Source organism: Pagrus major, chromosome 16, assembly GCF_040436345.1.
Source record: "Pagrus major chromosome 16, Pma_NU_1.0".
Taxonomy (NCBI): domain Eukaryota; kingdom Metazoa; phylum Chordata; class Actinopteri; order Spariformes; family Sparidae; genus Pagrus; species Pagrus major.
Genome location: NC_133230.1, coordinates 8,668,078 through 8,694,949, shown reverse-complemented (window position 1 = coordinate 8,694,949; position 26,872 = coordinate 8,668,078). Strand labels below are relative to the sequence as shown.

General features: G+C 42.7%; 1 protein-coding gene across 1 annotated transcript; it reads right to left on the bottom strand.

Moving 5' to 3' along the window:
- Positions 1–657: 657 nt before the first annotated feature.
- On the bottom strand, positions 658–25,296 carry palm1b (paralemmin 1b). Its single transcript, XM_073484186.1, has 6 exons — positions 24,911–25,296; positions 9,712–9,754; positions 8,808–8,888; positions 3,818–3,933; positions 2,723–2,793; positions 658–2,473 (listed from the first exon to the last, which is right to left on the bottom strand). The coding sequence occupies exons 2-6, from the start codon at positions 9,751–9,753 to the stop codon at positions 2,094–2,096; spliced, it is 690 nt and encodes a 229-aa protein (XP_073340287.1). The 5' UTR covers position 9,754; positions 24,911–25,296; the 3' UTR covers positions 658–2,093.
- Positions 25,297–26,872: the final 1,576 nt, after the last annotated feature.

The window sequence follows — 26,872 nt, the reverse complement described above, 5'->3', positions numbered from 1 at the left end:
ATTTCAAGAGATGCATTTATACTCTTCAGTGCAGATGAGCTCATGCACCCACTTCAGACAGGGTGCTAACTCTTTTAGCTTAGCGGCTACAGTGAAGATTTTGGCTTAATAAAGGGTGAAAATAACTTCTTTTCAAATCAATTTGGGATGTCGGGGCTTCCCAAGACTTGATTTAGCTGTATGGAGCTGTTTCATTTTATATATTCATTTTTATTGGTTGTTTTTTTTTTACATTTTAAAACAAGTCTCCATATACTTCAGTTGTACAGGAGAATGGTGCAACGCTGCCCAAGCTCCAGAAATGTTTTGTGGACTACGATAACTGATTTTTTAAAATTTTTGAGTGAACTTATCCTTTAAGTTTGTACAATTTGTCTTGCTAGCAACCTGCACAGCTCAAAATGGTTAGACTGTTTCTTTTCTTATAGAACATAGCCTATTTCTAATCAACAGTTACTAAAAAGCTTGGGTATCCGGGCAAAACTAAATCCTGCATATTGTGTTCTAAGGCTAAAGAGATTTAAGGTCTTTAGACTATTCCCCATTTTCTGTTAATCTATTTAAAAACTATTGGGCCCAGGTCTACGGACAAAAAGTCAGGGGTTAAACTGGGAGCGAGCAGGACAGAAACCAGCAGCCGACCAACACACAGTGAAATTACAGTATCATCAGATTTTATTTGGTTCATAGAGACAAAAAGCTTAGTTTTTTTTTTTCTTTTTACGGCGAGCCGAGCAAGCCCGCCTCTTCTCATTACGCTGGAAACGAATCCCAATTTAACCCCTGGGTTTACATTCATGTGAACGTGATAGCGTTTAACAAAGACCGAACAAGTGACAAGACAGTCAAAACAGTTGCAAGGCTTCATGCAGTGCTACCTCATACAGATTTACATTGATTCTACTGTTGAGAGAACAAAATTATTCAAGCATTTTCTAATAGTTGCGCAATGTTTCGTCATGACTCTACTGATCATAAAGTGAGTGTATCCATCTTATTTAAAAAATAAAAAAGCTGTGATCTTCATGTACGTGTGTCACATATATTATCTATGAGAAGCTAATGGTGGTTTGCGGTGTGACTCTAATTAGCCTCTTTGTCGTCGTGCTGCAGATTTAAACTTAATCTCTAACACTGCCAATTATATGAGCTGTTAGACTCGTATCACTAAAGATATGAGCGCATGTGAGTCTAAGGAAAGCACAGACACTTGTTATGATTGTAACGCAAATCTGGTAGTGCTTACAAGCTTTTACATGCAGTTAATGGTTGGAGATGATATAGAGAACCAGAAACAATAAATACATTGTATAAAACATAATTTCATATCAATATATTAAAATACTATTTAAAATAATATCTTAGACAATATTGCAATATGAAATTGACCGATAAATAGTTGGTAGGCCTACACAGAGAAATATATATATATATTTAAGTATCTGTGTCCTTCATAGTTTTGCTGTTTTGACTTAAATGATTTTAAAGTTTTCCAGATTTTCCCCAGTGGGTAGCAGTACAATCCAGCGAGCTAATACATTTTTCTTTTTTTCCCCCAACAATAATAACGATGAACTTACAGTACACAGTCCCATAATAAAGATATACATACTGAATACAATATAAATGTCAAGACAGAAAAATAGAAAAATATCAATAGAAATCAAAAGTCAAATACATATCAGAGAAAGTATACGGAGTAAAGTGTACTTATGAGTCTGTGGTTCTTGTTGTTGTAGCTGGAGCGTGTATTGGCTCTCATTGTTGGTGTATTGGCTGTGGAACTGTACTTTGATTTTTTGTTTTTTTCCAGTCCTGACACACTCGCACACACACACTCGCACACAGGCACACACACTCACACAGACACAAAGTTACACACATCTGCGAATACAGACACATGCAATGGCACACATACCTGCACAGGAGCAGGTGTGCACTCACCCACACACTCATACACACACACATACGCACACACACACACACACACACACACACACACACACACACACACACACACACACACACACACACACTCACTCACACACACACACACACACACACACACACACACACACACACACACACACAGCTCACATGACCGTGCAGCATTTGCAGGTCTGTTTCTTCTCCTTTTCCTTCTCTCCTTCCTCTCCGCCTCCGTTGGCCTTTTCTTTCTCCGCCATGCTCCCGTTGGGTGGAGCCTGCTCCGCTGTGGCCGCCTCTCCTCCCGCTTTCCCCTCCCCATCCTCGATGACGACGAACTCAGCCTTCACGTTGCCATCCGCCCCTTCCATTGCCAGGGCCGTGCGGCTCTCCTGCTCCTCCTCCACGGTCTTGTAGCCCATGAACACCAGGGTGACGGGGTTGTCTGCGCTGGCTTGGTCAGGGCTAGGACCCAGCAGCTTGGCCTCAATCCCTGTCACCTCTCTCTTGGGGGTCTGACCAGAGGACTGCACTACTCCATTCTCACCTATAGGGAGCACCAGAGTATCATTGAGAGGTTAAGAGAGTGCCAAAAGGAAAGCGGGTGATCAGGGTAAGTGAGAGAGACAAAGAAAGAAAGGAAATATTGTTTTAATGACCTCCGGTGGAGAGGAACAATTTAATAAAGCAAATTAAGAGGCCATTATTAGCTCGCTCGCTCTTTGTGACACAGGTGCTCAGGCTGCGTTGTCATGGCTCTTATGTGATCATACGTTGCCATGGGTACTGAACTTACCTCCATTTTCTTTGGCCACACCCTTTTTGGCTGGAGCGTCCGTCTCCAGCTCCTCTATCTCTTGCTCCAGCCTGTCTCAGAAACACACATGCACACACACACGGAAAAATGAAGATGTAATTCCTTTACACCAGATGCTTATTTTATCAAGGTCAAACATCAAGTAATCACAATATTTTTAAAGTTTCAATGTCCTGTTGAATTTCAGGATTACATCACCCATGATGTAATGCATAACCCTCACATGACATCAACAGCGTCTTTATCACCGTTCACCCACACGTCCTACTAAAAACTTCACCCAGATGAGCAACACGTCGCAGGGCACGTTTTCGGCAAGTTCTGTGACCGTCTCACAGTTTTTCAATAATTTGTGTTTTGACCTCACATCTACGTCCATGGGAAGTGATAGTCGGCCTTGAAAGACTGGGAGCAATGAGAAATCATCAGCTGGAAGGCCTTTAGGAAGTCAGGTAATATAGTATAAAGATGGACAAAGACTTGGTACACATCCATACCGGATGAATGGATCTTCTACGTGACTGTCCTGTGGGGGACTGGAGTATGTGTCCCATGTGTGGTCAGAGGTTTTTACTGACTTTTTACATTTCGTTCCAGGTATTGAAAAGAATATCTTCAGTCACAATTTGGTTAGGTTTTGGCAACAAAACTACTTGGTTGGGAAAGATCATGGTTTGGATTACAATATTAAGTCAACTTTTGGTTTCACACGGGACACAAACAGCGATGATCACAAAAGAAAGCATCTCCGTTTGAAGTTACAAGTGAGGAGACATCCAATGTGAGTGGACGAAGACACATATCAGGCACACAACACTTTGTAAGACACAGGACATAAGGCATCACCCCCGGACGAAATACCACATTTTTAGTCCCGTTCACTGACTGTGGCTTTAAAACATACACATCTGTCTAATATAAATAAATATGTGGCTTGGCGCACACCACCAGAGCTAATGTAAGCATGCCTACATTTTCACCACTACAACCATAACATATTTGACCTGTGCACTTGACAAATAAAATAATATTCTGGACTTTCATGCTGACATGCAGGGGTTTTCGGACGCTGACCTGAGGATGACCTGCTCCAGGAGTTTGGTCTTGACCTCCTCCTCCTGCAGACGCTTCTGAGTCTCCTCCTCCGCCGGAGCTCCGTCTAACAACCAGCGCTCCCTCAGTGCCTTCGACTGACAAAACAAATACAGACATGTTTATGAGAATGAACGGAAAAGGCGTTTGTTTTCCTATAAACTCTTAAAAGAAGAACACATTTAATGAAATCCCCATGTGGATTTGTTATATGAGTGTGCATGTTAGCTTTAATGAAAAGAGGTAGAGGACTTTGGATCAATAACCTTTCATCAAGAACAGTTGATTAATTCATTAGCAGTAATTCAATCTCACAAAATGCCACCCCGTTTCTCACTTGGACATAAGGGTGATTTCTTTCAGAGGAGATTAGTGGCACTTTCACTGAGAACGACAGGCCCTTTAGCTGACTGACAAAAAAAAAAAAAAAAAAAAATCCACCACTGAGCGTGTCCGGCACGACCCTGCAGACTGCCGCCACTCACTGACTCTGTCACATATTTTCAGCTGCTGCCAACTTGTTGTTGCCAAGTGGACTATGGCACCGAGCCAGAGCACCAAGGCCTCTGGCACTGAATAGAAAAATCTAAACTAAGATATAATTATCCTATTATACTCAGTTAAGCATGGGATTGGAAATTTAGATAAATCACTGAGAGATTAAAAACAAAAATAGTTTTAATCTGAAACCGCATCAAACACTTCCTGGAGGTTGATTATGATAATGACGATGGACCAGTTGAGAGCACTGTGTGACTTAATTTGTTAAATGTTAGTCTGATTATAATTACAGTAGATAAGGCTGATTCGAGGACAAAATAATGAAATACTCCCGTATGAATTAAAACAAGCAACACGGGAGTAAATATGCATTGTTCTGAGGTGGAGTTTTCACTTTATTATTCGCTCACCTTCCACTTTTTCACTATTTCAATCTGTTTCTTTCCTCCATCAATTTGCAAACAGCCCTGCGTCCTTATCTCGACTCCCCATCCACATTCCCTCCTGCTGATAAGCTAATATCAAAGCAAATACTTGGCATGCTTTGAGGTAAATATAACAGTGTGTCTTACTCACAGCTGTTAGGCCGTGCAGGGAAAGACAACCCTGCACAGCCGTATGGAAAAGTGCGAGAAAAAAGCTTTTCACGAGTTCTGCTGAAAAAATCTGGACCTGTGCTTGATGTGAATTCCTCTCCAGTGATGCAACAAGAATTTCAACAGCAAAACTCCCCCTGTTTTCTTTTTTTCTCCTCCTACCCGACCACCGCCCCTTCCTGTCTCTCGCCTGCATCTCTATCCATCATAAAGTTCATGAACTTTTTGGTTTATGTTATACTGAATAGTGCAGTAAAATGTCAGGATGTATTTCTCCTCAATTTCAATCTGTGTTTATCTATTTTTATCTGTTCAAGTGTCTGTCGCTCTGTTTCAACTCTTACTTTCCCCCCATTGAGTAATTCAGCTCAGCTCCAGACGCCCAGCTGCACAGAGCCTTAAAGCGCACACACTCACACGGTGTAATTTAACACTCTTCATACCCCGGCCCTGCATGGTCTCATGGGCACTGAATCTAACTCTGCTTCCCTCTTTCTCTCTCTATGTCTGTCTCTACTCTCTCAATCTTGCTCGCTCTCTGGCCACACCCTACTACCCTAACGCCTGACATCACTTAGTGTACTCACTCATGCGTACACAAGCACGCGCACACACACACACACACCAGTCTGCACGAGCAGTCGTAAAGCTGGTGCGCTAAAGTTACGTCTCTCTCCATTGTTCTTTGGAGTAAAAAGCTGCTAACGTAGCAGACAAAGGGCGGAATTGTGATGCAGGCACACACACAAATACACACGCATCCAAATGCAGCGAGCAGCTGTTGGGAAAAGAGCTCGGCTTCGAAATTCATTCGGGTGTTTATCTTTCGTTCTATAAAATGACATCCAAAAGGTTTTTATCATTCGAAAATATATAATTTCAAAAGTCCTTTGTCAACTTTGAGTTGAAAGAATAGCTCGACATTTAGAGAAAAACACTTTGATTTCTTGTTTTTGTATGGATGAAACAAACAAGGTACAAAATAAGCTTTAGAAGTGCTGGTAGTCAGACTTTGCGAGCCACTTCTCCCTTATTTTTCGTCTTTTTGCTGAAACACATATTACCTGTGACAGACATGCATTCATCAGCATTGGAAAAAGATGCACGGGTTTTGGGTTGGGAGTGGGAGACTGTGAGATGATCACTGCTCAAGCATCCAACCTGACCAGCTGGACCGTCCCAAGGACTAGAGGAAGGGAGTTGGGATAAGAGCCATGCTAATCCAGCTTGATTTAAGGCTGCTTCTGGCTAATGTCTGGTCCCATGGAAACGAAATGCACAAAATGGGACTCAGGCTGGCTAAACAACGGGAAACTGTTGTGCCCACATCTTTACAGAGACCTGTCTCTACCACAAGATCCTGCATCAAGCTGCTGCAGTCAAAGGATGGGCCTTGTTCTGAGGCAACAGAGCACAAAAGGAGGAGAGGTGGACTGTATAAGTCAATGATGCTTGGTGCTCAAATGCAGTCAAAGTTGATGGGCAATGTTTACCAGATGTCAGACTTTTAATTTGAAGATGAAACCATAATATCATTATATCTTGATGCTGTTTTTCTACATATAAATAACTGAATATGTGTTTGTGTAGCATGACTGAAGTACAAACTTTCTTTTCGATATGCAACCCTATCTTGAATAATGACAAAAAAGTTTCCTGTCTTTGTGCTAAGCTAAGCTAAGCTAAGCTAACAGGTTGCTGGCTTCATATTGACCATATGGACTGCACAGACATGAGGTACTGATCTCTAGAAGGAAACTAGCTCGCAACAAAGCATATTTTCTTAAAAGACATGTGAGACCATATGTGTCAGCGTAAGGTTGTATCAGAATTTTAGAAATGGAAAAAATGTATATATAACTATAATCTATCTATAACTTTTCATAAGCTCACTTATAAACTGTGTGTTTTGCATGTTTCGATACATGTTGACATTCACAGGTTTTCATTAAAGGGAGGAGTCATATCTGCTCTGACTCGCTAATTGAAAACAGAATTCCTATGAAAGAGTTCTGTAACAACACTATTACGTCAGTGCACAATTTTGTCTGCACCGTAATAGTGTGACTATGTGTGTATGTGTGTGTAAGACCCTGCACTAGTGTGATTTAATGGTAGGGCAGGTACACGCTTATAAAAATGTGGCGTGTAAACGGAGACATTTATTGGGTTTTCCACATGAACGCCGCCTCTGGAAAAGCCATACTTGCTGTGGTTCGCACAAAGAGCCTTCTAATGCTCCTGTACAGCATGATTACACTTCCCCTCAGCGTGTCCGTGTCTGTGTGTGTGTGTGTGTGTATCAGTGTGTGAGACGAAAGTGGGGTGCGGTGGGTGTAAGAGTCGTTTCCTGTTGGTGGGAGTGGGACAAAAATCTGTTTCCTCTGCCAAAGCCCTCCGCATTGTCTGAGGCTTCTGTGTTCTTTTATGAAGCGACGCACACAAAAACGAACACACACACACACACTTACAAAGGTTTGCTCTGAAAATAGAAAAAGTGGGAGCACGCAAGGCCAACAGCACAGGTCGCAGACACTTTAGCCCACAAACGTGCGCACACACACACACACCGCAACCTTTGCTCGTATCTGTGACCTGCTGGATTGTCCGGGGCTGAAATAGCTTTGATAGTGCTGACACATGCGCTGACAAAAGCCTTGGCTCTGATATAATGAGTGTGTGTCCGCATGCATGCAGCTTTGAATGCGTGTGGTGTTTTTTAGGGAGTGTGTGTGTGTGTGTGTGTGTGTGTGTGTGTGTGTGTGTATAAACAGCATGTGGAGGAGCTGCTGGTGTTATCTGGTGTCCATTCTGAACATTCCGTGACAACAGTAGTTAGGGAGTATCTAACAATGTGGGGCTGATAGATTTGAAAGGAATTGCTCGGTTTAATTTAATTGCTGAAGTGTCTCACGTAAGTTTATTTACCGAAAAAATGCAGAACCGCGTTGAAGTGTTCCTGTAAGCTTCCTGGTAAGAGTAAAGGGAGAGGCGTGTAGGGGTTCACGGTCCACCCAGAAAGATTTCTACTATCAGTGTGAGAGCTCCAGAACATTTCAAACAAAGTGTTCTCTGAAGATGTCAAATACAGTTCTAGGTGCAAATATACCCACGGCGTGCAGGATGGTGGAATTTTGCAAATCAAGGTGAGGTGACGTTGATCAACGATGTATATATAAAGACAGTAGAAATGTGCGTCATGGCAGCGAAGATATTTTGAATCAACCTTGGCAATTTTTCTTCACAGTAAAAAGACAAAGGGACAAAGGGGGGGTATAGTATGTTTGTCCCTTAGCCAAACAGGATGGACAGATCTGCTGAGCAACATATGAGGAGTATGGACGAGGAGATTTGTTGTCTTTTTTCAGTTCTGTGATGATTCAGTGTGTGTTTCGCGACAGCCATTAAGGATACAGGTAAAGGTGTGCAAGGACCCAATTCGAAATCAGGACAAATTAACAGTTTACCTGGAAACATGTATCCCATGTATACCACTGCTGAGGACAGGAAAGTATTAAGGTTGTGAAGCTTGTCCAAATCCTTGAACAGTCTTGTTTCTGTGTAAAGGTTTGGACAAGCTCTGATAGTGTCGAGGTACGATTAAAGCTCAATATTGCACTATTTCTTTGGTCTCAAATCTGCAAAATGGCCTATGAGGACAGTGTTTGAGAGTTTGGCTTCTAAACATGAGCAAACAAGTGCTCCACCTGTTTACATATATATATTTTGCATATATTGTTTAAAATATTAATGTTTTATTCTCATATAACCTACTTACGCCAATAGTATTCCCACAGGAGTAGTACAAACAGGGCATGAGCAAAATGTTTATGCCTACAGAGTGTGTGTGTGTGTCTGTGTGGGGGTGTGTGTACCTTGAGATGCTGGAGTTGCCGTCGGTCATCATCCAGCTGCCTCCTCTTGTTTTCAATCTCTGTCTGCCTCTTCCTCTTCTCCTGTTACAACACATCCACATTATGATTAATAATACTGAGAGCATTATGAATGAGATGTTTTTATAGAACACCACGGTCTTAGCACTCCCCTGGTGCGCCGAGCTCCCAGTTTGGACCGCTAGATGTGCGGCTAACCAAGCTAAAGTGCGGCCGGAGTTTATCAGCAGCTTCTGGTTACGCTGGTGTCCACTGTTTGTTTTGAGCGTAAATTCGAAAGATGGCCAATTCTGTCATATTGCACCTTTAAAAGAAACTAATAATCATACTACATCAAGTGCCTGGAGGACATTTCTGATGAGACATGCTAACAGATATTGACTTTTTACTGTCTTCAGATTAAATCTGGAATTGCTATGAGTTTTTGAGTTATTGCGTTGTAAAACTACTCACAAAAAACAAATTAAAATTTAAGTAGCTGCGACTAATACCACTAAAGCGACAAAATGCAGCTTCCCGGAGAAAGGTAATTGACTGTTGAGTCCTATCCCCAGTTACATTTTGATGTGTGAGCAAATATTTCATAGTATAATATCTATACTGTGCAGAGGCGTAGATATTGTCTGTCTTGAGAGACACAGGAAAAGCAAATGGAGGGGAGACACTGAGAGAGAGATGGAGAATGGCGGTGAGCTGTAGCTACTGCATTAGCTTTCAATGTCCTCTAATGGGTGAAGGAGATGGGATCTAAAAGGTTGAGTCATTAAGAAGGGCGGTCAGATCCCGACGAGCAGCAATGATTTGTTCTTTCTCCGGCCATCAGCGTGCCCTGATGTGCACTCTGCATGTAAGTGTGTGTGTGTGTGTGTGTTCAGAAAGAACTTACAGCGATGGCCTGGAGTCTCTCCTCTTGTGACACCTCAGCCATCCTGAAGGAGAAGAAAGAGACAGACACAAAGACAGCGTCAAAACCACACAGGACCACCAACATGAGATATAACACACTGTGACAAACAACTCCCCTTGACTGTTGCATTCGCTCCCCAGCCATTTACCTTCCAACAGGTTCCCTGAGACCGAGGTTAAATATCTGTCTGTTTGCACTAAATCAGTGTCTCTCTTTCCTGTCAGGGAGAGTCAGCGAGCACATGCTAATGCGCTAGCCGGGCGCTGCAGGAGATTCCTGGTCTAATAGGTTCCAGATCTGAGCTCAAGGATGGACGGAAGGAGAGCTGAAGCAAGGGTAGAAGGACTGCAACTGTTGCTCCACTGAGAAGGGGACGAGGCTGTCATAGTATCGTGCTCCCTCAAAAATCACACATCTTACCTCAAACTATTTTTTTCTGCGTGTAGTTAATGGCTGATATCGCTTCTCTTCCAAATAGAAAATTGTTCCTGACCTCTGACATCAGTCAAGGATTGGCATATCATCTGGAATGACATTCCTAGAGGAACCAATTTCCACTACACCTTCCTTTGGAGGGGGAGCCATGATCTCCTTCAACAAACTCTGTGTTGTAAGCGTAGTACACTGCATAAGTGCTGTGCCTCTCTGCACAAGTGTTTTCTTTTTAAAACTAAATTCAATGAAATTCTTTTGTTGCAATTGAGTTCTGAAACATCAGTCGCACCGTTCAAGCTTTTGAGTCGCGCAGATTTGCTGCTTCATTTATTCCATTTCTTTATAAAGTGAATATCTTTGAGTTTTCCCTCTGCCGGGCGGACAAAACAAGATGTTCGGAGATGTCTACTTCAGCGTTTATCACAGTTTTCTGATATTTCAAAGAATAAATGGTTCAGTGATTACTTGAGAATCTCTGACTCTCTCCCAAAAGTAATAGCGACAGGCGACCAAATCAAATGAAAATAAAGGTTTCTCTGAGAAACATTTGCGACAATGTAAGTACACAACTCAACAAAGCGTACAACAAAGGTCTACTTGTCTGCAGACCTTTAAAGCAGACATATTACATATTATATCTTTAAGGAATAGGCGTATAAATCCAGACTTCTTTGATTGCTCGATTTACAGAAGAAAAGAAGAGAACCTCTCTGTCTCTGACTTGTGCCCCAGGTTGTGTTTTTTCTGTAGGCGTTGTATGAAGCACACACAAGTGGCAACAACATCTCAGCAGCAGTGTGCCTTTTCCAGCCCGAACTGAAAGTGCATCACAACACATATGGGATTCTCGTTTCTCCGCACTGGTTCCAAACCAAACTCTTACAAAAGAGCTACGACAACAACAACTCCCCACACACCCTTCTCCGGTGCCAGTAAAATGCGTTAAAATTGCTTGATCGTGTCACTCCTCCTCCTGCTGAGTGGCAAGTACACCCACTGTCACTGCTTAAATTTGCTTGCATCATTTCCCAACTGGGTACTCACAAAGCTTGGATTGTGAGCATATCAATAGAGCGAATCCCTCCTATCTCTATCTCGCTGTAGGCTGCGTCTGATTGCTACACTTTAATTTACCCCACAGAGGCATGCGACGCAACAACACAGGCGCCTCTTGAAATATAAAGATGCAATACATTTTACTGACATACTTGTTAGTGCACTGTCCAACCACAGAGGCTGCATAGGACTGATAAAAACCTCAGGGGTGTATTATAGAGGGTTAGGTTCGGGTTATTCTGTGACATGCAGGATTTATGTACATATTTCTGGCACACACACATTCAAACACCACACACTGCTCATTGCTCTCCCACCAAGCCACATCATCACATGGAGACCCTTTGGAGAAAAAGTAAAACCACAATCATCTGATCAACCCCCGAAGTACAACGCACACACACTTTACTGTCTAGACACATTCTTTCTAATTTTCGCCTTTCCCACTCCTCCAGCACAAACAAGAAGGAGGAAAAAACATCTGGAGATGCAATGAGTAAAATCAGGCTGAATGAGAGAAGCAAACCACGTCAAATTCATTAATGGATAATAAAATAAGGCTCCACGTTCAAAGGTACAGAACTTATTTTTCTCCCTGAATCTCCTTCCCTTCCCAGCCCTCAGGTAAAGAGTGGAGGCAGGGCATCTGGATTCATCTGGATCAGTTCAGCAGTGGTATGAAAGAGGCCTGGAAGCTACGGCTGACCATCCCGACCCGGGAGAGGTGACTGTGAGCATCAGCAGAGACGAGGCAGAACACACCCACAGCGTCTTTTTATCTGCACTTAAGGAGAGTTAACCTAATATACATGTTTCTCCTTGACAGGCAGAAACTGCACAGAGACTAGAGTCACATGATTGGGGTTAATTGATGTTAAATAAAGTTAATTAACGTTGGATTCATCAGATGTGAATAATGAAGTGACTCTGTTACCCCTGAATACACCAGCATACGATGTGAATCCCAACTGCAGTCCAAAGTTAACTGCCGACGGGAAACACAAATCGTCACAGTGTATCAACGTGACTGTTACGTACATCTGACTCAAAATAAATGTGTCACGTGAGCAGGAGCAATGTTTAATACTTTCTGTTAGCACTGCTGTTGTGCTCGTGTGCTAATAGTGTTTATTTTTTCTTGTTCATTGTAGAACCACACACCAATACCAACCTGTTGTTATTAATTAATGTCATTGAAAATAACATCCCAACATCCCTGCATTCCTGCTGATCCACCACAGTGGTTACATACTCCCAACCAACTACAGTAAAAACGATAAAAAAAAGTCACATCTTCTTTATTTTATGTAAAATAAGTCAGCATAATATCATATTTTTAAGTTTCTAGCTACTACTTTGTTTGTGTAATTATTAACACATTGTACTTTTAAAGGCTCTTTCCTTATTTTTCTTGAAACTCCAATTCATTAGTGCTTAATTAACTTCAACATGAAGCTCTCATCGGAGCTCTTTTCTTCAAAAAAATAGTCAAAAATCATCATAAAGTTTATGCCTGAATGTTCGTTCTTGATTTTGGAAATGCTCGTCAATTGAAGGTCCACTTCCTAGCTTTTCCATTGCTTCCAAATGTTTAAGCTGCTCTCGCCTGCCATTTCATAGGTCACATCATGACAACTGGCCAAGCTCTATCTAGTTTAGAGATCTGGTTGACAATTCAAGTTAGGTGACATCCAGTTAAGTCCCCACCGGACCAACTGAGGGTTAAGGGTTCAGACTTTAAGCTTTAAGCTTGTCCCACCACTCATACCTGAGTTTCAGTGTTCATCCTGCAGCTGTGATGAATTTTTAAGATGTATCGGGAAAGAATATGTCCACCTTGTTGGAACACTGAGAGCCTGTGTCCTGCTGCCTCTCTCATAAATTATGAACAAACGGGGAGAGAGGAAAGCAGACACAAAGACAGACATCTTTGCAGCATGGTTAGAAGAGTAATTACATTTATGGCTGAGAAAGGAAGACATCCAGGGGAGGCTGGCAGCTGCTCACAGAAACATATTGAGACAAATAAATACCGGTGTAATAGATCAACATTATCGGACAGACAGGATCGAGAGAGGAAGAGGTCCTCGTCATCATACCGACAACAAACTGAAACGAAGGATGTTTTTGTCAATATTTCAAAGCAGGTGCACGGCAGAAGAAGTCGAGGAAACGGACTAATGACCAGCCCTATTCCCTGCTGAGTGCACTGCTGCTGTGGCCTTTCCAGGAACGCATTAGCTGCCTGCATAGAGCACCAGCTAATAGCATTGTGCTCATGGTCCTCTGGCACCAGCAGTCTTAACACACTCTCTATCAGGCCCTGAAAGTGATTACCTTAATGCCTATGGAGCTAAATGAATAATAATCCCGCTGAGCATCTTTGTTGATAGATATCATGTTGGTCTGAAGCCCAGTCAGGATTTAAAACTCTCCTCTTCAAGGTGATGGGAAGTGGTTTTGGCAGGATGCATCAAAACCAAACTTAGATTTATATGCTACTACTACATTGTAGTTCTCACTGTACAAAATCGTCCTTGCAGTAACAAAAACTACACTTGAAACTTTTAATGCCTGTAAAAATGACAGTTTGTTCCAGCCGAATGCACTAATATGTTCTGAAAAGTCGGAGAAACATTGTATGAATTATTAACGCTACACAGTCTGGGAGTGTAAAGGTCAGCGAGTACATCCCGTACTGATCCACGCATCAGCCTAGTCACACTGTGGCTTCAGGACAGCCACGGGCCATCCATCTATGTGTCTATCTGTCGGCAGGAGTGGCAGATTACACCACTTCTCATCACCACTAATCTAGGATTATCTTAAACAAACACCGAAACAACCTGGAACTGGACACCGCGGCATACCGTACTCATCTTGCCTCCCACGCTCACACGTACTCAGATGCACAGATTGTTTTTAAAGCTTGTTTTTATAGCATCTGTGCTTCATTATATAGTAAACACTTCAATGCACAATGCCTGAACGGATCTAACGCCTACACCATTACAACCATATGGGATGCCCCTCAGGTTGATGAGGAAGACTGGGTGCAGCACCCAGGTCGTTCTGGGCACAACTTAAGCTGAATTAATGTAAAATCATTGTGGAGAGAATCAAAACTAACTTAATGACTTTTCCTCGATCTAATCTTGCGATTGTAGTTGATTCCCAGTGGACTTCATTAACAAGTTACGTCTTAAAGCATTTTGGGTGTTGTTTATTTATTATCTGCTCTAGCTTTTCCAACTTTTTGTATACAGATTAGGGCAATAATGAATGATCCAAAAGTGATTAAAAACCCTGCCAACTACATGCACCTAAGTCTTCGATAAACCATAAGGAAAGTGCTGGAATTATTAAATCAAACAGAGTCAACAAAGTCCACGAAAGACCAGAACCAGCCAGCCCAGTCTCCAGGACAAAGTATAGGCAGTTAACGTTGTTGCAAACCACTGACATGTTCACATTTGTACGTATCATATGCCACGCACATTTCTACAAAACGTGAGATATCACCGTCACATTACATGTTTACTTGACTGTCATATTAAGGGATAGAGGGGATGGTGGAGGCATTACAGCTTATTCTCCTGTGCCCATGACCTCCATTGTGGTCTAAAATCCATTTGATACACATCGTTGAGCCACATTATCACACTGCATGACATGTTCCTTTATTATGATGAAGACAGGCACTGAGTCAATTCCTTACACAGCATCCCAGTGCCCTAAAAACTCACCAAATTTGCGGCTGAAAATAGTACCCATTAAATACACCACTCTAGTTTGAGTAACGTTTGCATAACACTAGCTTAAAAAATGGTATATATAGGATATTACTGGCCCACGTAAATGAACTGTTGGCTCGCTTACCAATTATAAACCTTCTTATTTACCCGTCTTACAGTCGGGGTAACAGGTATGTTATTAAACCAAACAGAAAAAAATGAAAGACATTAAGTAACTAATTCAAATTTTCTACTAGTCATGTCATTTTACAAGTTAAAATGAAATGCCTTGAAAATAGCTTCTGAAGGTTCCAGTTATACAGCGCTGGCTTTTGTGAAAGAGAAATGCGCTCACCCAGGTGTTAATTCACAACAGCAAGAACCTTTTAACTGATAAAGTGCAGCTATAATGAAAGTCGCCAGCACACGCACACACACACACACACACACACAACTAAATGTAGAAATGAAATGAAACTGAGAGGCAGAAAATAGAGGTTAGGGACAAATCAAATGACTAATTGCTACTATTATTTACTCACTTAAAAATCTGGAAAGATGCAACCAGTATAGGGATTTCTGGCTACACATACACTCACGCAAAAATAACACTGTCTGGCACAACATTTTTTTCCTCTTCAGAAAGAATGATGACTGTGAAAATGACTCTCAGGCTTAATGACCCAGAACCTGTATTAGAAAGCTGAGAGAGTCTGCAGGAGGAAACTAATCTCAAATCCCCTTCACACTCGCTGTGTTGGAGTGGCACTTCTTTCTCCTTCTCTCTAACTCCACACTTCCACGGCTTCCTTCCTTCAGGCCAAAAGAGCACAGGGACAACAATACCCCTCCCTCTCTTTCTGCCACACACACACACACACACACTTGTCCCAGGCCGGCACGCACGCTGCGACTCCTCCACCACCGCGCATGCATATCTGCATCCATCTATCTGAGGCACAACAGAAATTCTGCCAAACATAAACAGTCCGGTGCCAATAAAAACCGGAGGAAGTCCGCTGAGGTCACATGTTAGTATTCCAGGGGTCAGAGGGTAAAACTCCTTTCCCCCACCAGAGGACGGCCATAAATAACAGCTCTGTCAGTACAGATGAGGGTGAAATACCGTCTAACAGCCACGCTGAGAGGACAAACGAGGAGCCACACACAGACTGAGACACGTGCGGTGGGACGAGGAGGTCAGAAAGTCAGTCAGAGCTGTCATTTTGAATATTTTCTCCGAAGTCAAGACCTTGATTTAAAAAGCTGTGATTTAGTATTAAACTTACATCATATAAGGGGATTTGCGAGAGACAAAACAAAGAAACAGAAGCCAAAACATCTTGATATAGACATGTGTAAGCATTAGTCAGGCCTCAAAAATTCCTGATCCTCAACTTTCAATAGTACACCTACTGTAAACACCTTCAAACCCTCCCAGTGTGTACACAGCCTGAAGTTGAACTAAGCTAAGATAACCCCGGTGACATCATTGTTATAACAGTTTTGAGTCGTACTGTGCAGAGCCCTTTGAACACCATTATACTGTATATTTCATCAAAAAGATCTGGTTTAGTTTTTGGACAGGGATTGTCTGCATCGCCCAGTTTTTGTAACTTCGTGACACGCAACAGCCATGCCTGCTTTTGACAGAAACTGGCCCGGTGCGCGTAGGTGTGACGGAGGGCCTTCGTGCAAGCAGCAATGAAGAGGCGTGTGTTTTTCAAAACACAGTGGCATGGCTGGAGATGTGGCTAACATCTTGTGGGCTTTCATGATGTAAATTCCCTCATTCATACACAAAAGTGATGCAGGTGTAGTTGTGTGAAGAATGACAAAACTACTTTCCCACCTCTCCACACCTGAGCAATCGCTGCTTCAAGTTGGTGTGATTACCGCCCCAATTCTGATGTTGGTAAGGTGTGTAGGTAAAGACAGAGCCTGACCGATAGCGGATTGTTAAAGGTCATTATAATAATGATTGTTTAGAGCAGGAAAAATGCTAGCAAAACAAAGTTTGCATGTTTCAGCAGTGCAGCAGTTATCTTCGGTCTAATGCGTTGATAATTCCATTTTACAACCAGCAACCTTATGGATAAAGCTGTCTTATATAAAACTGACTTTCATTTTGATATAAATGATGTATAAAGCCTCCATGCAAAACGATTATTCAGTCGACCTCCAGAGAACGGGGTTTCAAGACACCATTCAACAATCGATAGGCAGTTTACAGTTCTCACATGCCTCCCTTCCTTGTCCTGCCTCTTGTAACTCCCCTCAAAAACACTGAGCTGAGATGATATGCCACCCTGCATCTCCTCTCCTCCTCCCCAACCTCATCTTATCCTCCTCCTCCACTCCGCCTCAAATTTGCCTTTCCTCACTTGACCACACTCGACCAACATTACTTCCGCAACAATTAACCTTTACACTGCAAATCTGTAGAGCGGTGCTCTTTGCTTGTTAATTTCTTATACAGTATATCCAGGGAACGCGTGCTGAGTCTACAGCTCTTGTGACGCTTTATTGATTCCCGTGTTTTGATCACAGCCGCTGCATGGAGGTCAGAACACAGCTCCAGCTTGTAAACGGAAGAAAAACATGCACACAGACAGCAACTCGGATGTCACAGATAGGTCTAGTGGTTTGGTGCGCTGCTCAGAGAGTCTAAATTTGGGCAACAAGGTGGAGCAGCACGGTTGATAGTGATATAAAGGCCTCTTAGCTCCACACCTGGTGAACCATCTGTTCTGATTTCGAAGCAGTGTGTTTTTTTTTTAGAAGGGGGGGAGCAAAGTTACAAAGACAACATGGATGCAGAAGGTTGTGAGCATCTGGCCATGAGAGAAGAGGAGATAACCTGACAGACAACTGGCCTGATAAAAGATTTAGTTGTGTACGGCAACAACATTACACGCTGCTAAATGGTAAATTAATGAATGGGTGCATTTGTATAGTGCTATTATCCAAAGCGATTACAATTTACCTTACCAACTGACACACACACAAACACATCGATGAGCACTTTGCGATGTGGCTACAGGAGCAGCTAGGGATTGAACCGCAACCCTATGATCAATGGGCAACCTGCTTTACCTTCTGAGCCACAGTCTCCAATGCTAGTTTCATAACGCTACAAAGAACACAAGCAGAGAAGAAACTCAGGGCTCTGGAAAAGTATTACACATAGGTCCATGACCACAACACAAACTGCAATGGAGTGGGACGCAGGCGTAGGCGTACTATGATGTAGAGCTGCGAATATTAGTCAGCTACTCAATTGACAGAATTGCAAACTGTTATGATGAAGGATTAATCGTTTTAATTATTTTTTCCATGCAACAATGCCAAATATTCACTGGTTCCAGCTCAAATGAAAATGAGTTGCCAACTATTTAGATAATTAATAATTGAAGTCATTTTTTTTGCTAATTGTCACACATTTGCTGTTTCCAGCATCTTAAATCTAAGATTATCTTTCTTTTCTTTGTCATTTATGATGGTAATGAAGAGCCATTAGGTTTTGGACTGTTGGTTTGCTACTTAAGGACGTCACTTTGGGCTGGTTATTGTCAGTCGTGAAAATAATCAGCCGTCCTCTTGAATTCAATCAAGCCTATATTTAACTCAGCCATATCCAGATTTTTATTAGGATCCGCATCAAATGAATTATTCCCTGAGAGTTTAACAAAAACACCCTATCTTGCAATGTTAAAGAAAGTGAGAATACAATTCCTGGATCTGTCTTTTTATTGGATCCACACCAAAAGTTAAAGGGGTATAAGTCTGGGCTTAGACCCATCGCCAATCAAAGTTTCGTGGAAATCTGATCAGTAGTTTTTGTGTAATCCTGCTTACAAACCAACCAAACAACCAACCGGACAGGGGCGAAAATGGAGAGTCTTTGGGTTTTGGATGGTTGTTTGGACAAAAGATGCAATTTGAAGCCTGGGAAACTGTGATGAGCATTTTCTTACAACTATTTTGACATTTTATAGACTGAACAATGAATTGATTCATTGTGAAAATAATCTGCAGATTAATCAACAATGAAAATAATTTGTGGAGGCAGCCCTACTAACCCTAACTCTGTGAATCTGGATACTCTCTCCCTGCTACTGTTGCCATAGAATTGCTAACACAAGAGCAACTGGCTCTTTACAAAGTGTCCTTTGTGTGAGTGTTCTCATGTGCCTGAGTTTGAATGTACGTATAGGCACGGCAATATAAAGATCCTGAAATGTGAAAGCAGTGTCCTCACCCATGAATAGCACATTAGGAATTCATCACCTGATTGTTGGTAAATTACAAAAATGTTGCACAGAACGATACAAATGCCCACTTGTGTCTCCAACTGTTGGCTTAAACGTATTCCAAGACGTCAGTTGAATAGGTTGGTCGTCCTCATAATTATTGACTTATTCCTAAGTCTGCATCTCTTTGTGAAAACAATACACCAGCATTAGCATCAACATGGCCTGCTGACAGCGCTGCTTTTATGTCTACAGTCGGTCAATTTCTATAGTGGACTGTCTCCTATGTCCTGGTGTGCTCTCCGGTCAATCAGCAAACGCTACATATCCGGACATAGGAAGCCTATGGACTTGCATTACTGGAGCAGCCTCTCAACGTTAACACAGGAACCATTAGGGCCAAATAGGTGCCTTCCCTTATGGCAACATCCCAATCCCCACTTAAGGCTCTCAAGAGGCTCAGGAACTGTTTATGCTAAGTATGTTTGTCCAATATCACACTCTCCAATCTCTTAAAAAACTTATGTTTAATCTCCAAGGGGACGAGACCTTGTATTCATTCTCCCTGTTGTCCTTAAGTGTGTGTGTGTTGGGTTCAGGTTATCTACAGTGCAAAAAAGATGGATGATTCCTCTCCCGCTGCTTATCAATAGCGCTTTTGATACAATCTTTGCAACAACAACACTGCTGATCGTCATATGAGCGCGTGGGTGTGCACGCTCCGGGAGGAGTGCATAAGACACACATACTGCTGAGCACATTTCCCTCTGAGATTAAAATGACTCCGAGGCTAAAAATGACAGTTTATCAGAAGACAGACTATCTGCTGGGAAGAGAGTTAGAAAAAAACAAATCCTCTCTCGCCCTTATCTGTCATGACAAAGCAGCGAGGAGGGGGGGGGTTGTAATGAGAGATAGTCTGAAAAAAGCAAGGAAAAGTGACTATCCAGGAGGAAAAGAGGAGATTAATAGAAAGAGAAAAAAAGACAGAGACAGAAAGGGCAAGGTGGAGTGAGTCATATCATCAAAAAATATCTCACATCTCTACTATCTGCCCAGATGTTACTCCTTATCACTCTGTATGCTGAGCAAGCTTTCACTTCCACTTCCTCTTTTTAGCCTACAATACCATCTATCAGCACAAAACGGTGACTGTGAGGGCCTCTATAATGCATGACATTCATTTATCTTGACGAGCATGCCAATGTGATTTTATAACCACTGCATAGATGGTTTCTTAATGACAGCAAGGTCAGTGAGTGTAATTAGTAATATCCATCACTCTGGGGCTACTCGCTCAGGGCAGGATATGAACCCGTGAGGGGCCTGTTATTCTCTGGTAATGATGTTGTACCAGCCACTTCTGCCACTGACATGCTGGCAAACTGCAATCATAATCACAACAGCAGCGCAATGTTGAAAATAAAATATTTGCCTTCCTGTAGAAGTTACCTTTTGACCCCTCAGCATTATCATTAAACCTGCATTAACAGATTTTCCACTTTTTCTGACTCGAGGGCAACGGAAACAAAAGTGACGTGATAGATTATTAGAACTCGAGTGTGGTTTTGTAATTGCTGTTTGGTACTGTGGGTTTTTTACGGTGTGTTGTTGTATGCATGGCTGTCTGGTGTATCTACTGTCAGTCTGTGGGTACGGTGCTGTGAAAAAGAATTTCCCCTCGGGATAATACAGTCATTTAGAAACGTCCAAAAGTCATAATATGTCTTACTATGTAAAACATGTGTCAGCAAGCTGTATTTTGAAAATCTAACCGGACCATGAAGCCCATCACTTGCAAAACTAATGCTAAGGTAGGTAGGTAAAGAGCGGAGCTTAAGGCCACTGAAAGACTGCTGAATTTGTACAAGTTTGGAGTAAGAACATGTTGGTCCTATGGGTGTTTCTAACAAGGGGCCAGGGGATGTTTGTGAGAGACCCTGTTGGGACAATTTCCAGCCGCATTTTTGGTGACAAAAAACAGATGTTTTCAACGAGATCTCGGGACATCTCTAGCCATGTTTGTGACAACCAAAACAGCTATTTCGAGCCAAAACATGATGTTTTCCTAAACCTAACCAAGTGGTTTGTGTGTTTAAACCTAACCAGAACATAAAAGCAGCTTTGCCACAACAAAAACATATATAATTGAACCTAAAGACACGAAAAGTTGCAACATAATTAATGTGAAGTTTAAACATATACTTGGTTTGCAGAAATGTCCATTATCGACATTTATTCTGGCGAGTGGGTTGTCTAGCTGTGTCCGTCTTTCATTTGGTGATGGGGCAGGTAGCATTCAGCTTTGGGAAAACCAAAACAATAGGCTAAAAGAAGCTAAACTTGTTTGAAGAGCTGAGCTGAACTGTAGAGTAGGGTGCTTATTCTTTGTGGGTTTGTCACTACCAGCAACAACTTTCTCATAAGCGTAGCGATGTGATCAGCTGCTAATTTAAAAGTATTGACTATAGCTGCTTTAATGACATGTGGACTACTTTTTTTTGCATTGCTATCAGCAACAACACTGATGTCTCTTGGATGTCTCTTTGCCTTTTTAAAATGTGTTTATCAGGGCAGTTAGTGACTTTGCTATTTTCGGTCTTTCGCTTCAAGGAGGGGCTCAACATCACCAGTTCTGCTCACTGAGGGTATCTCTTGGGGCAACCATCACATCAGAGCTTACTAAAGGGCACTTTGGCTGTAGTTAGTGATGTTAAAGGGTGTCTCTCATTCATGTTTTGCCTCATTTTTCATTACAAGTCCAAGATTAGGACAAATGACCTTCCTGCTACCAGCCCATTTCCCCATCCATTCCATCTAAATTGGTGAAAGCAGATCCATCCCAGTGACCAGGCTGCCAGGCCAGGAGACAGCCATCAACACACACACATACACACACCATCCGTCTTTTTTTTCTCCTTGCATGCATACATGCATACAAGGCTGCACATGTGCAAACACACACGGACGCAGAACCTCACAAACACACACACACAGAAATGTGGCTGTCCAGAGTCATAATGCCACATGATGATTGGGTGGAAAAGACAAGTGCTGTCAGCTCTACTGCGAGTCGCTGACACAACACAGAGCAGTCGACCGGATATAGACCCTCAGCTCACACGCTGCCAGGCTGGGGCCTAACGTGGACTTAACATGTCTCGCTCATACAATAAAATGACAGAACAGACAACAAACAGCGTTCAGAGATGTGCTGATATCGTAATTCATCCGCCCTTTTTGTATTTGTACTACTGCAACCCTGCAATCTTCTCTCAAATTCAGTCTTTTAGTGTAATCACTGCCCATATTCTCATGATTAAGAGATCTGGATGTTGTGCTATTGAGTCTTTGGCAATTAACAAGGGCAAATTTCCACCAAGTTGGACAACAAAGACTCACGTATGTAATCTAACAAAGTAGATGTGATTCATAAGAAACAAGAGAACTGTGATTTTAACAGTCATCTTCTTGTTTCCTGTTTTACTGAATACTCTTGATCATAAATATTGTCCTGTCTTTTACATTTTTGTTAGATTTCTGAAATGTCTGTATAGCTGTGACACAAGTCAGAAAATGGCAACAAAGAGCCAAAATGTTGCTAGTCCTGAACACTACGCATTTAAAGGATAAGTTCACCCAAAAATGAAAATTAAGTCATTTTCTCGACACGATGTTCGGTGAAAGTCGGGTGAAGTTTCGTCGTTTCCAAAACATTTCTTGAGCTTCACAGCAAAACAGCGTTGTAGCATTCTCCTAAACAACTGAAGCAGATGGGGCCTTGTTGTAAAATGTATAAGAACAACCAAAAAAAAACTGGTCCGGCCTAAACCAAGACTCCAGAAAACCAGAGATCCCAAATTGATTTGAAAAGACGTTCTTAAATCCTCAATATAGCCGCTAAGCTAAGCTCTGGAGTGGGTGCACAAGCTTGACCGTGCGTCTTGGATGTCAATAACGTCAAGTCAAATAAATTTGGGGTGTTGTGTTTTCTGGATTCTTGGATTACGAGACAAGCTGTATGTGTTTTTTGGGGGGGTTGTGAGGATTTTTTTCTTAATTTTAAAGCAACAAAATGTAACTTCCTAGAGAAACATAGTTGATTGACAGTCGAACAATCAACTATCTCTCTCCAGGAAGTTACATTTGGATGCTTTAAACGAGACCCCATCTACTTCAGTAGTTTAAGAGGATGCTTCAACGCTGTTTAACTTTGAAGCTACAGAAATGTTTTGTGCACTACGAATCTTCATCCGACCTTTTCATTGGCACTACTGAACTGTTCCTTTAAACGTTACACCAAAAATGCATCATTCCCTGCTCTAAGGCCTTGACTGAAGTCACTTTGGCCTTTCATTTTAACATCAACACTCATATTCACACATGGTCTGCCACCTTTTGACGAAACTATCATGCATGGAGAGCCTGCACTTATTTTCCCAGCATTTCCAGGAATCAAACAGGTGTCACTGCTCCAAACGTGGAGAAAACAAAGGGTCAACAACCTCATGTCCGTGCTGCGAGGACTCGCATGAATCCTCTTAGAAATGGGTGTGCTCTGTTTATAGACTCTGCTATCATCGTGAACTTCTTGTCAACAAAGATGTTGCTCACAACAGTCACGTCCAGAAACCCGTGAGAGAAACAACAATGAAAGCGAGACCAAACAAAAACACTCTTTGTCTGGTTGTGCCTGTACCTGCTGTGTTCAAACACAATCAGAAAAAACAGCAAAATCAGGAGTTGGTCCAGTTGATATTGTTCTGTCTAGTGACAGGAAAGGACAGCACACACACACACACACACACAAATGGGCCTACGTGATATTTTGACACAGGAGCCAGACATGGCAACCTGAGCTGAATCTGAGCTCAAACCTCAGGCAGCTTGGTGATGCACTGGTCTCATTCTCTGCTATCCTAACCCCAAAGTGCCTGGTCCACTGCACAGTGTGAATTCCAGACAGGAGTATGTAATGGCCATGGTTTTTTTTTTTTTCAGCTCATGCGCGCCATGTTGGAGCAGCAGACTGCTCACATCACAACACACCATAGATTGCCCTGTTACTCTCTCCTCTCCTCTCCCGCACAGCCTGTAGCCAGTCAGCATCTCTCACCCATGCGGTGACGGCCACGCACGGCTGGCGCCACTGGAAATTCACCGTCGAGGCGCAAAAATAAAGGAGACATCCTGAAAAGACTCTCTCTGGCAACACAGATCGATGTTACATGATGATGGATCAGAGCGTAAACACGTCGTCCTGTTACACCTGTCGGGGGCATCGTGGCTTGAGAGTGCAGTACAGTGAAACAGGCCTCTGGGCTTTGAAACAGGGATGTTGACATGACATAATAATAAAACCAGCGCTTGACTTTAACGTGAGGTGTTATTGAGGGATTTGCATGTGCGCGCCTTGAAGGATGCTGCGCCTCGTTTGTAACCTCACATTAACGCAACCACCGTGTTTACAGGAAGAGATCTCACCAGCACAGCCAATATTTTCCCTCATGTTTTTTAATGTCCCCCTTGTCTCCATCCCTCTGTCATCCCCTCCAAAGGATGCTGCCGGGCTGGAAGCTTAAATATTGCGCCGCTGCACAGCCCCAACCGCTGGACAGATCGCCAAAAGCAGGTCAGGAAAACACGGACGCGAGCCGCAGCGCACACTGTGCTTTAAAAAAAATAAAAATCACGACTTACTCAGTTGCAGATCCCTGTCGCTTCCCGCCACAGACAGACGTCTTCCGAACAGGGTGTCTCCTTGTTTATCTCTGAGCGTCAAAATTCGGGATACTCTAACACCTCCCTTCCTCCTCTCCTCCGCCTCCTCCTCCTCCTCCTCTTCCTCCTCCTTTGGCTGGCACCCCTCCTGTTACTGCTGAGGTGATGCCGTGGGCAGCCGGAGCGCGCAGCCTGACAATATTAATAATAATAATACTGAGAGAGCGATGGTGTTTTTCCTCCCGGGCGACAAAGACGCACGACGCACTTGGCACTGCCCCCCTCGGTGGAGATCTCCTGGGCGCTGGGGCGTCGTCTGAAGCAGGTTGTAGTGTAGTTAGTGTGTGTGTGAGAGAGACTGGTATGTGGAGGGGAGTGGGAGAGGAGAGAGAGCGAGAGAGAGGGGGAAAGGATACGCCTCCCCTGCCTTGTGGAGATAAAGGGGGCCCTGGCTGCCGCGCGTTGACGGAGATATGAGTCCTCCTCTCCAAACGGGGGCCCTGCTGGCTCTCCTCCAGCCTTATCATATGACGTCCAAGGAACCAGGCTGTCTGCCACAGGGCTGCAGAGAGGACCGGCGTACGTGCAGCCTCAAATTGGGATCAAATGGAGAGGAGAATAGGGCCATTATTCCAGCCTGTTCTGTCCCACTTCTCCATCTAGTGGCGGGAAAGGCGCAATGTTAAGTTTCTCACGAGTCATTCTGTTACATAAATAACCCCAGGCTCTGAAAAAGGCTTCACAACCCGGAGCGGTTATTCTGAGCCGGAAGCTTTAACGCATAAAAAAAATAAAAATAAATAAAAACACTGAGTGAAACACAATGATGCATGTTTTTTTTTTTATTTTTGGTTCCACGCTAGAGTCGACTATTATTATCTGACCCAAATTATTCTCTCACATCTGCATCCTCGGGTCAATAATATGTTGCACCTGCAGCAGGAATCCAGCAGATGGCGCTCATGTTCCAGATATGTTGCTCTCTCAGTCCAGGTTACCTGTCTGGAAATCTTCTGTATCTGTCAGTTCACCTGTGATGGGTTAGACTGGGGAATAGATTTTTTTTTCTTACATGTACAAAATTAAAATAGAATAAGTAAACATGTTAAATACAAATAGATGTACAGAGGCACACAAAATCATCCATCATGAAATAGGGGACACCGGGGACGGTTGTAACACTTTTTGTCTCCTCTAACTCGCTGAATTCTTGCGATAGAGCTCTCAAAATTTCCAAAAGCTCCATTGTTACATCTGCCCGTAACAGTAAGAGTGAAGAGAGACCACACCACAAAATATGGATCTGGCCATCTGTCTCAGTAACCAGTCAGGACATGCTCTTGCTTGCACACTGAAGACTGCATGATGTAATAGCCCACACAGGGCGGCAGTCTTGATCCTTTGTTCTCTGAGGTTTTGTGATCTCTTACATCATCTGCTCAGTGTCACGTTTGTTCAAATCAAGATAAAGAATTGGTCCAGAAAGTTACTTTCTCACCTAAAATCAGTGTTTTTACTGTAAAATCTGCATACAGCTATGACATTTTACATGCAAGGCCGGGAAGGAAGTGGTCATACATGAAGTTAATCACATGACTCCCAGGTCATTGGCGCTGTTACAACCATCCCTGGTCTCCCCTACATGTCTGTTAACCTCACTGTATTACGTTTTAATAAATTGAACTCATCCATGTGTCACTGGTAGATTATATACTTCATTAAGGCCATTTTTTATTATATAGCTCTCTGTCATCAAATGAAATATGTATTACACGTGGTGGATGAAGTCTCCTGCACTCTCATCCCTGTGACTCAGTGATGACTGTGAAATCCAAGCTAATATGCTTCATTAGGGACCGCGTAAGTGTGGTCTGATCAGATGTGTGTCATCACATTTTCAGATTTAGCGTCATTCGATCCTGCTCAGCTCCGGTCGGTGCA